This window comes from Geotrypetes seraphini, chromosome 11 (assembly GCF_902459505.1).
Source record: "Geotrypetes seraphini chromosome 11, aGeoSer1.1, whole genome shotgun sequence".
Taxonomy (NCBI): domain Eukaryota; kingdom Metazoa; phylum Chordata; class Amphibia; order Gymnophiona; family Dermophiidae; genus Geotrypetes; species Geotrypetes seraphini.
In genome coordinates, this window is record NC_047094.1 from 109906406 (window position 1) to 109920530 (window position 14125).

The 14125-nt window shown below is 44.8% G+C and overlaps 1 protein-coding gene across 3 annotated transcripts in view; it reads right to left on the bottom strand.

Moving 5' to 3' along the window:
* Nucleotides 1-14125, bottom strand: part of SLC9A8 (solute carrier family 9 member A8) — a 113293-nt gene that overhangs the window by 18323 nt on the left and 80845 nt on the right. For all 3 annotated transcript variants that reach the window (XM_033963310.1, XM_033963311.1, XM_033963312.1), the window contains 2 exons: nt 3956-4072; nt 2598-2680 (listed from right to left, as the gene is read on the bottom strand). In XM_033963310.1, the coding sequence (XP_033819201.1) occupies nt 2598-2680; nt 3956-4072 (200 nt within the window). The remainder of the gene's footprint in view (nt 1-2597; nt 2681-3955; nt 4073-14125) is intronic.

Genomic DNA, 14125 nt, shown 5'->3' on the forward strand with positions numbered 1-14125 from the left:
GGCTAGATTCACTAAGCAAACCGATTGGTTTACGACCTGATTTCCCTCTGATCCAATTCACTAACTTCTGTCCTGATCATTCACTGCTCCGATCCGATCCTCCCATGCAAATTAGTTAAAAAAAAACCCATGCAAGGGCTCAGATACCTCAGGCTCCTCCCCTGTGGGAGGGGCCTGAGGCGCTTGAGCCAATCAGGGTCTTAGGCCCCACCCCATGTATCACATGATGCACTGGGGTGGGGCCTAACGCTCGCATTCGCACGGAGGAGCCCTACAGAGCAGGAGGGACTGAGCATCCCTCCTGCTCCCAACGTTTTGAGTTACAGGGAAGGGAGAGGGAAGCTGGGGTCCAGGGTCAGTGGCAGGAGGGAGTGGGCATCCCTCCTGCCGGGTTTTTTTTCAGAGGGGGGAGGTATTTGCTGGCAGGAGGGAGTCGGCATCCCTCTTGCCGTTTTTTTGGGGGGTTTGGTGGGGAAGTCAGGCCATGGCAGGAGGAAGTGGACATCCCTCCTGCATTTTTCTTCGGGGGGTTTGGGGGTGCATTTGTTAGGGAAGGGGCTTTTTTTTTTTTTTTTTTAAATAAGTGGCCATGCAAAATATCTGGCCCATTAAAAAAAAAGAAAAAGAGCCGTTGACAGCAGTGACTGGAAGCTGCTTCTCCTGTCATTGCTGTAAGGGCTGCCCTGACTCAAATTGCTCACTGAGCGATTGAGTTGGGGAGTTTGCATGCAAATGATTTTATTCTATCGCTGTTTCAAAATTGGCCAGTAATTGGCCAACAGCGATTGAATCGCTACTTTTAGTGAATCTGGACCTTAGTGGCAATTAAACCACAGATACGATCTGCCTGTGAATAACTGGTACATGAAATCCATTTTACCATAAAGCTATACCTACTACTGGTTTAAGAAACTCCCTTTTAACATACACTGAAAGAACAGTATCAACAAAGATAAGCTCAAATTTATGTTTCTCTGTAAAGAATCCCTTCAAATGATAACCTCCTGTCTTTCCCACTGTATTTTTGTATAGCCGGGCAGTCCATGATCCAACCATTTTTCCACTTACCACATTTGCCTTTTGTTCTGGAAGATGTCTTTCAACTTCAAAATGTACACACTGCTTTATTTGGTGAGATCAATTTACTTTGGTGGCATGAGAAAGGAGAGTGGAAAGAAAACCAAATCTACCATAGGGAGGAACGCAACACCGTGCTTTCAAGGTACATCAGGTGTGATGTGAATGACAATTGCTAATATAAACCAGGATTCCCGATGATGAACTAGGGAAGGGAGTGGGGAGTTAGCAAGCCGTCTTAGGGCCTTAAGTCAAATTATTTGCCTCTTAATATGACATAAAGGGCTCTAATGCAGCTTGCTTTCTCTACTGCAGTGATGTTTAAGTCGCAGTAATGAGATGCAACACATGCACACCAGATGCATTATGGGCTTAAAACGGCAATAAAATGGCTGGGGTTATTTTACCATGCTGAGAGCATCAGTCCTCACAGCTGCAGCTTGATGCTCCCAGTCTGGATCCTAAAGGGTTGAGGATACTGTATTACTGATAACATTCTATAACAAACCCTTTGTGCCACTGGAAGCCAGTGCAGCTGTTTCAGCACAAGGGTCATATGCTCTCTACGTGAGATTCCCAAGATCTGCCTCACAATTGAATTCATCAGTTGCTGCAATGCCTTACATTTAATCTTAGTTAGCTCCAAGTAAAGCATATTACAGTAATCTAGACGTCAAAATCAATGCCTGTGCCACCGAGCGAAAATCGTATGGAAGAAGCTGTGAAGTCTCCGCAGCTGTGAATATCCACTCTGGACAACCCTGAGGACCTGTCTTCCCATTGAGAGAGTAAAGTCTAAACAGACACCTAAGATCGCCATCTCCCTTCTAACCTGCAAATTCATTCCTTGAACCTGGATTTAAGTTGGAAGTTCCTCCACATTAACCTCACTCACTATCATTACTTCTGATTTCCCAACATTCAGCTGCAACCCATGATCATCCATCCAATCATTTACCGTTTTCATATACTTATTCAAATCTTTCTCAACTTCCAAAATTCCACTCTCAATGGGGGGGAAACCCCAAGATATCATCTTAGTGAAATTACCAAGAGCTGACCTGGTGGTTTCAGATCAGCTGCCTAACAAGGGTAACATTCAGTCTTACCAGGAGTGGAGAATCACAGTTTTAGTCACTGGAGGTGAAAAGATATAACATTCTTAGAGAATGTCCTATATGAAGTCGGGACATCAAATTTATTGGTGTAGCTTGCTGTTTTGTTTCACTGATTAAGGGCTCCTTTTACTAGGGTGCGCTAGCGTTTTTAGCGCACGCTAGCCAAAAAATGAACACCTGCTTAAAAGGAGGTGGTAGCGGCTAGTGCACGTGGCAATTTAGCGCACGCTACTCCGCGCGTTAAGGCCCTAAACGCACCTTTGTAAAAGGAGCCCTAAGTCATGATAATTTATCAAAACTAGTAAAAAAAAAAAAGTCATACCAAACTCAGTTTAGTGAAACAAAAGGGAATATTGTAATCAGAAATAAAAGAATGCTTTAAATAGTTAAGAAAATACTCACAATGCACCAGATGACGAAAGAAATCTCAAATTTGTGAGGGAAGCTGAAAATCGATAGGCCAAGAAAAGCAAACACACAGGTCTCTGTGGAGATAAAGAAACCAAACAATATAATAAATGGCCTCTCTTTTGTTGTCCTTGTACCATATGCTGAGAAATGTAAAACATTTGAATCCTATAATAATTGCTGTTCCAATGGCAGATAGTATAATTCAGCTGAAATACAGCCAAATGGTTTGGTGCTATTGCAGGACATGTAGGAAATTCAGATATGATTCAGGAATTCAACTTCTGCTCTTACAGTTGGTGGTGGAGAGGGGAGAAGGGAAGAGGAGGAAAGTCACTTTTAGACAGTGACACCTACTATAGGTTTCAGCGCATTTACCATGGTTTTGTAAAAGGAACCCTAGAAGAGTAACCTGTAAAATTCCATTTTCCACATCCTATCGTCCCCAAATTTGAAATAAATAATTCCAACCCTTCCTGTATATTTCAGAGATTACTAATGAACATGCCCATAAATGGATTTGCTACATTTGTTGTGAATGATTTCCTTTTTAAAATAAATTCCCGAGGTCAATTAGAACATGTGCGTTCAGTTCTGGTCTCCTTATCTCAAAACAGATATAGCGGCACCAGGAAAGATTCAAAGAAGAGTGACCAAGATGATAAAGGGGATGGAACTCCTCTCATATGAGAAAATACGAAAGGGCTCTTCAGCTTGGAAAAGAGACGGCTGAGGGGAGACATGATTGGAGTTTACAAAATCCCGAGCAGTGTAGAACAGGTACAAGTGGTTCAATTTTTTACTGCATCAAGATTTACAAAGATTAGGGGGACACTCAAAGTTACAGAGTAATATTTTTAAAACCAAACGGAGGAAATATTTTTTCACTCAGAAAATAGTTAAGCTCTGGAACGCATTGCCAGAGGATATGGTAAGAGCGGTTAATGTAGCTGGTTTAAAAAAAAAAGGTTTGGACAAGTTCCTGGAGGAAAAGTTCAAAGTCTGCTGTTGAGACAAACATGGGACGGTAGCATAGAATGCTGATAATTTTGGAGTTTTTGCCATGTACTTGTGACTTAGATTGGCCTCCACGAAGATGGGATACTTGGCTAGATGGTCCATTGATCTGACCCAGTAAGACTATTCTTATGCCCTATACAAGATGTTTCCCTCACATTAATGTTCTTCTACTGGGTGCATGACTACCAAAATGGTTTTGGGATCCATCTTATCTCATTTTAGCACTCTACAGCATTTTTTGTACATTTTTTTTTTATTTTTAAAGCTTTAAAATGCATCTCACAAAATTCAAACTTTTGCGGATCTTAATAAAGATATTTTCAAATACATACCACACATAAAAGCAACAGTCCTCAATGTTTGTTGCATTAGGATCTGCGTAACTGGGGAGAGGTTATGATGTGTGTAGTGAGACATCACAATGCCTGAAAACAGGATTGCCATAATACCTATAGATTCAAGACAAGTCAAACTCAATCAATTACATGCAAAAAAACTAACAAAAAAAATCAGTCAATAAATGTCAAACACAAATACAGTAAAACCTTGGATTGCAAGTAACTTGGTATGCAAATGTTTTGCAAGACAAGCAAAACATTTTATTAAATTTTAACTTGATATACAAGCAAGGTCTTGCAATACAAGTACATACAGTATACACACATCACAACTGAGCCGATGGTTCTCTCTCTCTCTCTCTCTCTCTCTGATGCCGTAGGAGTGTAGTGACTGTTCTAAACAAGCAAGGTCTTGCAATACGAGTACATACAGTATTTTGTATTAATGTTTTGGGGTTGTGGAGTTTCCATTATTTCTTATGGGGAAATTCGCTTTGATATACGAGTGTTTTGGATTGCAAGCATGTTTTTGGAACAAATTATGCGCGCAAATCAAAGTTTTACTGTATTGTCAAAGCAAAAACAATGCCTTGAATAAAAAACAAAGTAAACAAGAAAACTATTTACTGAGAAATAACCTGCCATTCAAGTTATATGAGTGTAAAATGTAGTCAAAGCCAAATTCAAAGCTGCCCAACCCTGTCCTTACAAACCCCCGTTTGGATTTCAAGATTTCTACAAGGAACATACTGTGCATGAGACATCTGCATACACTGAAAACCCTGCAAATGAATTTCTCTCAAGAATTTTCCTCCATAAATTCAACAGCATTGTTTTCTTAAATACTAGAAAGTTGGCTTAAAGAGATTAAAAACTGGAGGAATATTTGGCACATGTTTAAATGATGGTTAAGGTACTACAATGCAGTCCTAAGTATTAAGATTGCAATCTTCATGCTTGTGTATTTATGTTTCTATGGAGTTTGATATTTAGCTTGCGTATTTGAGGATGTTTTATGTAAAGTTATCTAGATGTATTGGCTTATGTAAGTGACTTTTTTTTTAATGCTACTACCATATTTCCCCGAAAATAAGACAGTGTCTTATATTCATTTAGGGCCCAAAAAAGCATTAGGTCTTATTTTCAGGTAGGGCTTATTTTTTTCATGTACGTGATCTCCCCTTCACCCCAATTCTTCCTCTTTCCTTTCTCTTCCCCACAGGTGCAACATCTTTCCTCCCCTCTCACCCATCCTCTTGTTAAGTATCTTTCTATCCCCCCCCCTCCCATCACTTGTGCAGCAGAACCGTTGCAGCTTCCATCCCTCCCTTCCTCCCATCCCCCGATGTAGCTTCTTTCTATCTCCCTTACCCCGACCCATCTCTCCCTCCGACTGTGAGACAGAAAAGAAATGTAGCTTATAATAAACTGGCAGCAAGCTAGACAGGCTCCTTTTCGGCCTAAGCCTTTCCTCTGCCGTGTTGCTGATGACATCATCAGCGACGCAGCAGAGGAATGGCCCAAGCCGCGAAGGAGCTTGTCTAGCTTGCTGCCGGTTTGTTAAGCTACATTTTTTTCTGTCTCGCGGTCGGAAGGAGAGATGGGTCGGCGGGATGGGGGGAGCGGCAGGAGGGGGGAGCACTGCTGCCGGTGACTAGGGCTTATTTTCAGGGAAACATGGTATTACATTTAATGAGATTTGCTTGTTCTTGCTTTTTTTATACTTATTGTTTATTGAAAGTTTCTATACCTCTACTAATGAATGTATAGTCAATTTAGAGTGGTTTACATTAGCTTCAATTAGTTTCAGTAGTGGTGTTACTGTCTCCGGGAAACAGTTTATGAGCTTCTATAATGATGTTACAATACCTAAGCTTCAGTAATGGTGTTACAATACATGAGTAAATGATGTTACTATAGATGAGCTATGATTTAAGGGCTTTCACAATGGGGTTACAATACATTATCTTCACCCTATGTGTGTGTCTTTTAGATTACATTACATTAGAGATTTCTATTCTGCCATTGCCTTGCAGTTCAAGGCGGATTACAAAAGAATTACAAAAAACGTATTGCAAGAAGAAGATATCTGGTAATTTCTAGAGGAGATAAAGAGTAGATGAGGTTGCTTTGGGGAATCGGGAAGGTATTGGGAAGTGGGAAGGAGCTAGCGGTATTAAGTCGTTTGCAGGAATTTCTTGAAAAGTAGCGTCTTTATTTCTTTTCTGAATGTTTTGTAGTCTGGGGTCATAATCAGTAGATTGGAGATTTGGTTGTCGAGTTTTGATACATTTAAACCAAATAAAATGTATTTTAGATTATTATCTATACCCTATATCTACTTTTCCTACATATTTATACCACAATATATTCATTTTATGTATATACATTATACTTCTCTTGTCTGTGTTTTAATTATCATATATTTAGCATTTTTGAGTTTATCTGTTTTTTTGTTCTGTCGTGTTCCAGGTGGGGTTTTGACCATTATTTACTCCTCATTGCTATCTCCCCCCCCCTAATATTTATTTGTTAAAGTGGTCTGGTATCCTTTTTTAATTTTTAATTCCTGCGGAAGGGAGTTCCACCACATTGGAACCATCACTGAGAACATTCTTGTCCTGACACTTTTGTATTTGATGTCTCTGTAGGAGAGTATATCCTGGCTCAATCGCGCAGGATGAGTGTTGGAGTATGGTTGTGTAGTCTGGTTGCAAGGTATTGCGGTTCTGAAAGATGAATGATTTTGTGTGTCAGCAGCATGATTTTGAATTTAACTCTGCTTTCAATCGGGAGTTAATGTAACTCAGTAGTGGGGTGGCACTCGTCTGCTTTGATTTACCCAATAGAAATCTTGCTGCTGCGTTTTGTACTATTTGAATTAGAGAATGACATGGGGAAAAAAATCTGTCCACGTTACTGCCCCGTCCCCGGACCACCATCCCCTTCACCTCCCTGACCCTGCCATCCCCTTCACCGCCCCGTCTCCGCCCAGCCATCCCCTTCACTGCCCCGTCCCCGCAGCATCCATACAAGCACAAATTAAGCCATGATGTGTCAGGCTCACACGGGAAACACAGTGACATAGCAAAAGAATTGCATTTCTTAATAAAATATATACAAAAAAAAAAAAAAAAGCACAAAAAGAACGAACATGTTACCAGACACAGGTCCCAATTGGAATACTACACGGTGTCTAAGCTGAAAATCGTGCATTTTGATGACTCTTCTCAGGCCAAATTGGGGAGAGTTTCTGTTCCCCTACCAGGAAGTCTCTACTTTTCAGCTCTCCGGAAAAGGGGATCTCCTCGTGTGTGGCCTTAGCATCTAGAACAGCACCCCCCCCCCCCCCACGGAGCCCACAAACTCAGATCCTGCCTCACTTCCACAGCACGAGCAGTTTCCTGCCTCGTCCTCCGTCCTCCAGCGCTACGAGCGTGCCAGATGGTGGGGTTTCCGGGGATGAACGCGGGTACTTGACTCAGGGCGGCTTCTTCACGGCCGCTTTGTAGCAGTGTTGCCCCTCCCTGAAGTACAGAGCGGCGGAAGACCCGGCGACGAGGGAGACAAGCAACATAACCACATCCGCACCTCCGCACATTTGCCCAATCCCCTTAACTGCGGGGATAAGGCCATTCACCGCTCCATGGGGCGGTGAATGGCCTTGTCCCTGTAGCCACGTTGAACACAGTTTTTCCCCCACCGTTTTGGAGGGTTACCCACAGGCTAGCTGCGGGTAACAGCCACCGTGTCATTCTCTAATTTGAATCTGCCTTATCGCAGTAGTCAAAGATTGAGAGTACCAGGGATATCATAACATTGGACATCACTTGATGGGTTAGGTAAGGTTAGATAAGATTAGCTATTATGTCCTTGATGGGTTAGGTAAGGTGCCTGTCTCATTAAATCACACTAGTCATCATAACCTCTCCTATACAGTGACATTTAAGCAGATAGTGTTGCGGAATATTAGCGCCAACTTCCCTGGCACTAACCAGCATATAATACTGTCCTAACTATGCCCAGTATGCTATCTGGATGCAGCAATAAATATCAGCTGTAACTGGATAACTTCCAGACACTGACAAACAACCAAGCATTCAGTGTTAGGAGCAGGGCAAGTGTTGGCACCAGATACCTGGACCTAATTCAACCTGTAGTGGTCATTGATTACTAAAATGCTGGTGGTTGCATGCTGGAATTTCTTTTACCTCACTGTGAGCAACTCGGAAAACAACAAGAGATTAAGGGGTCTTTTTTTTTTTTCTCCTTTATTTATCATTTTAATACATCCCATTTACAAAGATGTTAGAGGAAATGCAAAAATATAAACTCACTTAGTTAAATAAACTAAGGAACAAAAATTAACAATGAAAACAATCATCTAATACAGTCCACAATCTGAGGAGAAGAGACAAAATAAATAAAGCCCCTCGGGAAAGGGGACATATACCAAAGAAAATAAAAAATTAGGGAATAGAGCAGTATTGAGATATTATCCTATCCATTAATTAATATCACATTAATAACCTGTTTCACTCGGACTGTGTAGAGATTCCTGGACATTTTATTACACTGCAGTATTTATTTTTTAGCACTGGGGGCATTTTGGGGGGAGAAGAGTGTGCATGGCTATGCTAATCAGTTAGCACATGGGCATTTCCATGTACTTATTAGTATAGGATTATCACGTGAGTCATTACCACCTACAAAATAGGTAGCAATAAAGTCTCACGTGCTAATGGCCATGCACTAATGGGGAAATTAGCACATGGCCATTATGGGGGGGGGAAATCTGCTTTTTGCCAGCAGCACTGAAAGCGGCCTCAGTGTGCTGGAAAGACCTGCGTTGGGGTTACCACAGGCCAATTTTAGCACTGCTTGGAAAAAGGGCTCCTAAGTGAAGTAGCTTAGCCATAACAGGGGTTCTCCAAGGATAACAGGCCCCTCAGGTGGAATAATGATTTCACGCACTTGTGAGAGTTGCTATCCTGCTTGTCCTTGAAGAACTAAATAAAAACCTTAAACCCCTATACACTAGAGTTTATACAGAGGATGTGTAAGCATAATGGACTTCACTTCCAGTAAAGGCTGCTGCTGTAGGATGTACTAATAGAACTGAAAAAAGAACTTGCAGATCTGTTGTTAGTAATTAGTAATTTATCTTTAAAATCCAGCTTCGTACCAGAAGACTGAAAGGTGGCCAATTTTTTCAGAGGTGATCCAGGAAATTATAGACCAATGAGTCTGATGTTGGTGCTGGGCAAAATGCTAAAGAACAAAACAACAGAGCATATACAGTACATAAGCATGGATTAATGAGATAAAGCCAACATGGATTTAGTCAAGTGAAATCTTGCCTCACCAATTTACTACATTTCTTCAAAGGGGTGAATAAACAAGGATAAAAGGCGAGTTGGTTGATATTGTGTATCTTGATTTCCAAAAGGCATTTGACAAAACTATCTCATGATAAGACTTCTGAGGAAATCAGAAAGTTTTGGGGTGGGAGGTAATGTCCTATTACGGATTAAAGAAACACAAAGAGTGGAGTCTCAACAGTACTTCAACCAGGGAAGTCAAGAGAGCAGAGAGTCATTGATTGGTGGAAGAAAGTCTTTATTGATACAAATCAAACTGACCCAACACGGTCTGTGTTTTGGCTCCACAGAGCCTGCATCAGGGATCCTGTCATCAACAAAATATATTAGTAGGATTACATGGTCAATATTCTCAATACAGAAGGGTAAATATTGGTGCTCCCCAGGGGTCTATGCTGGGACCACTGCTTTTTAACATATTTATCATTCATTAGTGATGGTAATAACTAGAGAAATAATTAAATTTGCTGATGACACAAAGTTGTTAAATCGCAAGAAGACTGAGACTGGGCATCAAAATGGCAGATTACATTTAGGGCTCCTTTTACAAAGCCATGCTAGGGCCTTAACGCGCGCTAGCCGCTACCGCCTCCTTTTGAGCAGGTGGTAGATTTTCAGCTAGCGTGCGCTAATCCGGTGCATGCGCTAAAACCCCTAGCGCGGCTTAGTAAAAGGAGCCCTTAATGTGAGCAAGTGCAAAGAGATGCATGTGGGGAAAAAGAGCCCAAATTATAGTTACATGCATGGTTCCACATCAGGCGTTACCACCCAGGAAAGGGATCTAGGCGTCATTAAGGATACACGGAAACCCTCAGTTCAATGTGTGGCGACAGCTAAGAAAACAAATAGAATGTTAGCAGTTACCAGAAAAGGAATGGAAAACAAAGATGAGAATGTTATGCCTTTGTATCACTCCATGGTGAAGCCACACCTGAAATACTGTGTACAGTTCTGCTCACTGCATCTCCAAAAAGATATAGCTGACAGAAAATGTACAGAGAAGAGGGCAAAGAAGATGCTAAAAGGGATGAGATGACTTCCCTATGAGGAGAGCGGTTAGGGCTCTTCAGCCTGGAGAAGAGATGGATGGGACCGCAGCACAGGAAACAGCGCCTACGCAGCGCAGAGATCGCTGACGTCGCGATCCTGCTGCGGCTGCTTCATAGGTGGTGCGGGGAGGCCAGGGGGGCGAGCGGTCCTTCGGGGTGGGTCGGGGCATCAGGCCTTCAGGGTGGGGCGGGCGGGCAGGCAGGCAGGCAGGCTTTCAAGGGTGAGGGGGGGACAGGCAGGCAGGCAGGCCTTCAAGGGGGGACAGGCCTTCAAGGGGGGGGGACAGGCCTTCGGGGGGGTGTGCAGACCTTCAAGGGGTGCAGGCCTTCAAGGGGAAGGGACAGGCCTTCAAGGGGGGGGCAGGCAGGCCTTCAAGGGGGGGGACAGGCCTACAAGGGGGGGACAGGCCTTCGGGGGAGGTGCAGGCCTTCGGGGGGGGTGCAGGCCTTTGGGGGGGTGCAGGCCTTCAAGGGGGGGGACAGGCCTTCAAGGGGGGAGAAAGGCAGGCAGGCCTACAAGGGGGGACAGGCCTACAAGGGGGTGGGACAGGCCTACAAGGGGGTGGGACAGGCCTTCAAGGGGGGGGACAGGCCTTCAAGGGGGGGTGCAGGCCTTCAAGGGGGGGTGCAGGCCTTCAAGGGGGGGTGCAGGCCTTCGGGGGGTGCAGACCTTCAAGGGGGGGGACAGGCCTTCGGGGGAGGTGTAAGCCTTCGGGGGGGGTGCAGGCCTTCGGGGGGATGCAGACCTTCAAGGGGGTGCAGGCCTTCAAGGGGGGGACAGGCCTTCAAGGGGGGACAGACCTACAAGGGGGAGGACAAGCTACAAGGGGGTGGGACAGGCCTTCAAGGGGGGGACAGGCCTTCGGGGGGGTGCAGGCCTTCGGGGGGGTGCAGATCTTCAAGGGGGGGGAAAGGCCTTCGGGGGGGGGGGGCAGGCCTTCGGGGGGTGCAGACCTTCAAGGGGGTGTAGGCCTTCAAGGGGGGGTGCAGGCCTTCAAGGCGGGGGACAGGCCTTCAAGGGGGGGAAAGGCAGGCAGGCCTACAAGGGGGGGACATGCCAACAAGGGGGTGGGACAGGCCTTCAAGGGAGGGGACAGGCCTTCGGGGGGGGCAGGCCTTCGGGGGGGTGCAGACCTTCAAGGGGGTGCAGGCCTTCAAGGGGGGGACAGGCCTTCGGGGGGGTGCAAGCCTTCGGGGGGGTGCAGGCCTTTGGGGGGATGCAGACCTTCAAGGGGGTGCAGGCCTTCAAGGGGGGACAGGCCTACAAGGGGGAGGACAAGCTACAAGGGGGTGAGACAGGCCTTCAAGGGGGGGACAGGCCTTCGGGGGGGGATAGGCCTTCGGGGGGGTGCAGACCTTCAAGGGGGGGGGACAGGCCTTCGGGGGGTGCAGGCCTTCGGGGGGGTGCAGACCTTCAAAGGTGCAGGCCTTCAAGAGGGGGACAGGCCTTCAAGGGGGGGACAGGCAGGCAGGCCTTCAAGGGGGGACAGGCCTTCAAGGGGGGGGGACAAGCTACAAGGGGGTGGGACAGGCCTTCAAGGGGGGACAGGCCTTCGGGGGGGGGGTACAGGCCTTCGGGGGGGGTGCAGACCTTCAAGGGGGTGCAGGCCTTCAAGGGGGGGGGGACAGGCTTTCAAGGGGGGGGACAGGCCTTCAAGGGGGGGGACAGGCCTACAAGGGGGTGGGACAGGCCTTCAAGGGGGGGACAGGCAGACCTTTAAGGGGGGACAGGCCTTTGGGGGGGACCCTGGTTTAGAAGTACACGGAGGGAAGGGGATGTTCAAAGAGACGTGCATATGCCAAACTTTGGGGGGGGAAGAAATAATGGGTCTGAAAATAGAGGAGAGGGAGAGAGATGATGGACCATGGGATTTAGGGAGGGAAGGAACAGAAAGGGAGAGAAATTGGACACAAGGGATGGTGTGGAGGAGGGATAGAGATACTGGATAGGAGGGTAATTAGGAAAAGAAAGGGAGAGATGGTGGACTCTGGAGTGGTGGGGAAGGAGGGAGAGATGCCGGATGAAAGGGTAGTTAAGAAAAGGTGGATCTGTGGAGGGAGATGAAAAAAAGGAAAGATACCAGACTTCCTGGGAAGGGAAGGGAAATGGAAAGGGAGGACAGAGTTGGCAGATGGATGGTTAGCATGCAGAAAGAAGGAGACCCTGGCAAGCAAGTTATCAGAAGAAAACCAGAGCCTTGGACCAACAAGATTTGAAATATAACCAGACAACAAAAGGTAGAAAAATTAATTTTATTTTCTGTTTTGTGATTATAATATGTCAGATTTGAAATGTGTATTCTGCCAGAGCTGGTGTTGGACTGCAAACGTGAGCTAGGATTTAACAGAGAGAGGAAAAGTCTTTTTTGTTTATTTTATTTACACCACAGCGCCAGTGTGGTTAGAAGAAGCCAAAGGGGGTGAAAAAGCTATAAAACCCACCAGGAGTTTTGAAAAAAATCACCCAACTGGGCAGGAAAATCGAATTGAAAAACCAATTCAATAGGCTGAATCGAATCGAAATTTTTTTTCCTGAATCTGGCAGCATTAGTTTGCGCTACTTCTTAGACTTTAGGACCTGGGATTGGGGAGAGATGGCATCCTCAGTACTTTATAATGCAAGTGAAACGAGGATTTGGTCAGACTTTTGAAGGGTCTGCAGAAAAAAAATATTGTATAGGCCGGGGACATGAGACAGCAAGAAATGGGAACTTTTCTTCCTTCTATTTTTGTGAATGGAAAGGCTGAGGATGTCAGAGAGTTCAGTTAAAATATGTGCTTTATAAGAAAATATAATAATGTGTTTTATAAAGTTTATAGCATAGCTGGCCTACCCAGTGAGGTGTTCCTAGTGGTGATGGTGGCAGCGTGTCAATGTGTTGAGAGGAAGAGGTGGTCTGGGAAATTCTGCTGAGCAAACTCCGGGCCCATTTCCACCCCCCAGTTAGTCCACTCCACTCAACTGGTTCACACACTGAGTGGGTCTTTGGGTGTTGTTTTGGGATCTCTTCCAGTGGTTTATCAATATCTCCTTCTGGTACAAGGAAGGAAACTTTGTTATCCTTAGCACTGACCTACAGAATATGTTTGTAACAGCGCTGCTTGTGTGGCATTAGGCTATGTAGTGATCGAAAGAAAAAAACAGACCTTTGCACATTTTTGCACTATATGGTGGGTGTATGAGGAGATTCACATTTCCTGCACAGCTAAGTCCATGTGAGGTTACCTTGTGCTGTATTTGACATCTAGCAAGGTCTCTGTTTGAAAGGAAAGATCTAAACTTAAAAATGAAGTGGCCAGAAGTTATGGTAAAAGCAGATAGTGTAGCTGGTTTTAAGAAAGATTTGGACAAATTCCTGGAGGAAAAGTCCATAATCTGTTATTAAGACATGGGAGAAGAGTCTGCTTGCCCTGGATCGGTAGCATGGAATGTTGCTACTCTTTGGGTTTTGACCAGGTATTAGTGTCCTGGATTGGCTACCATGAGAATGGGCTACTGGGCATGATGGACCATTGGTCTGACCCAGTTAGGCTATTCTTATGTTATGTTCTCATCTGTAGGGGCCTTTGTTTTCACTTCTTATTTTAATGTATTTTTTTTCTGGGAACTTATCAGTGTTTTTTATAATGGGAACAAAAATGGAAGAGAATTAATGTGTGTGGGATGAGGGGGTAACTAATTTCTTCAGCTAAATAATTCAATCCACTTCAAACAGACATAGGAGAACTCACGC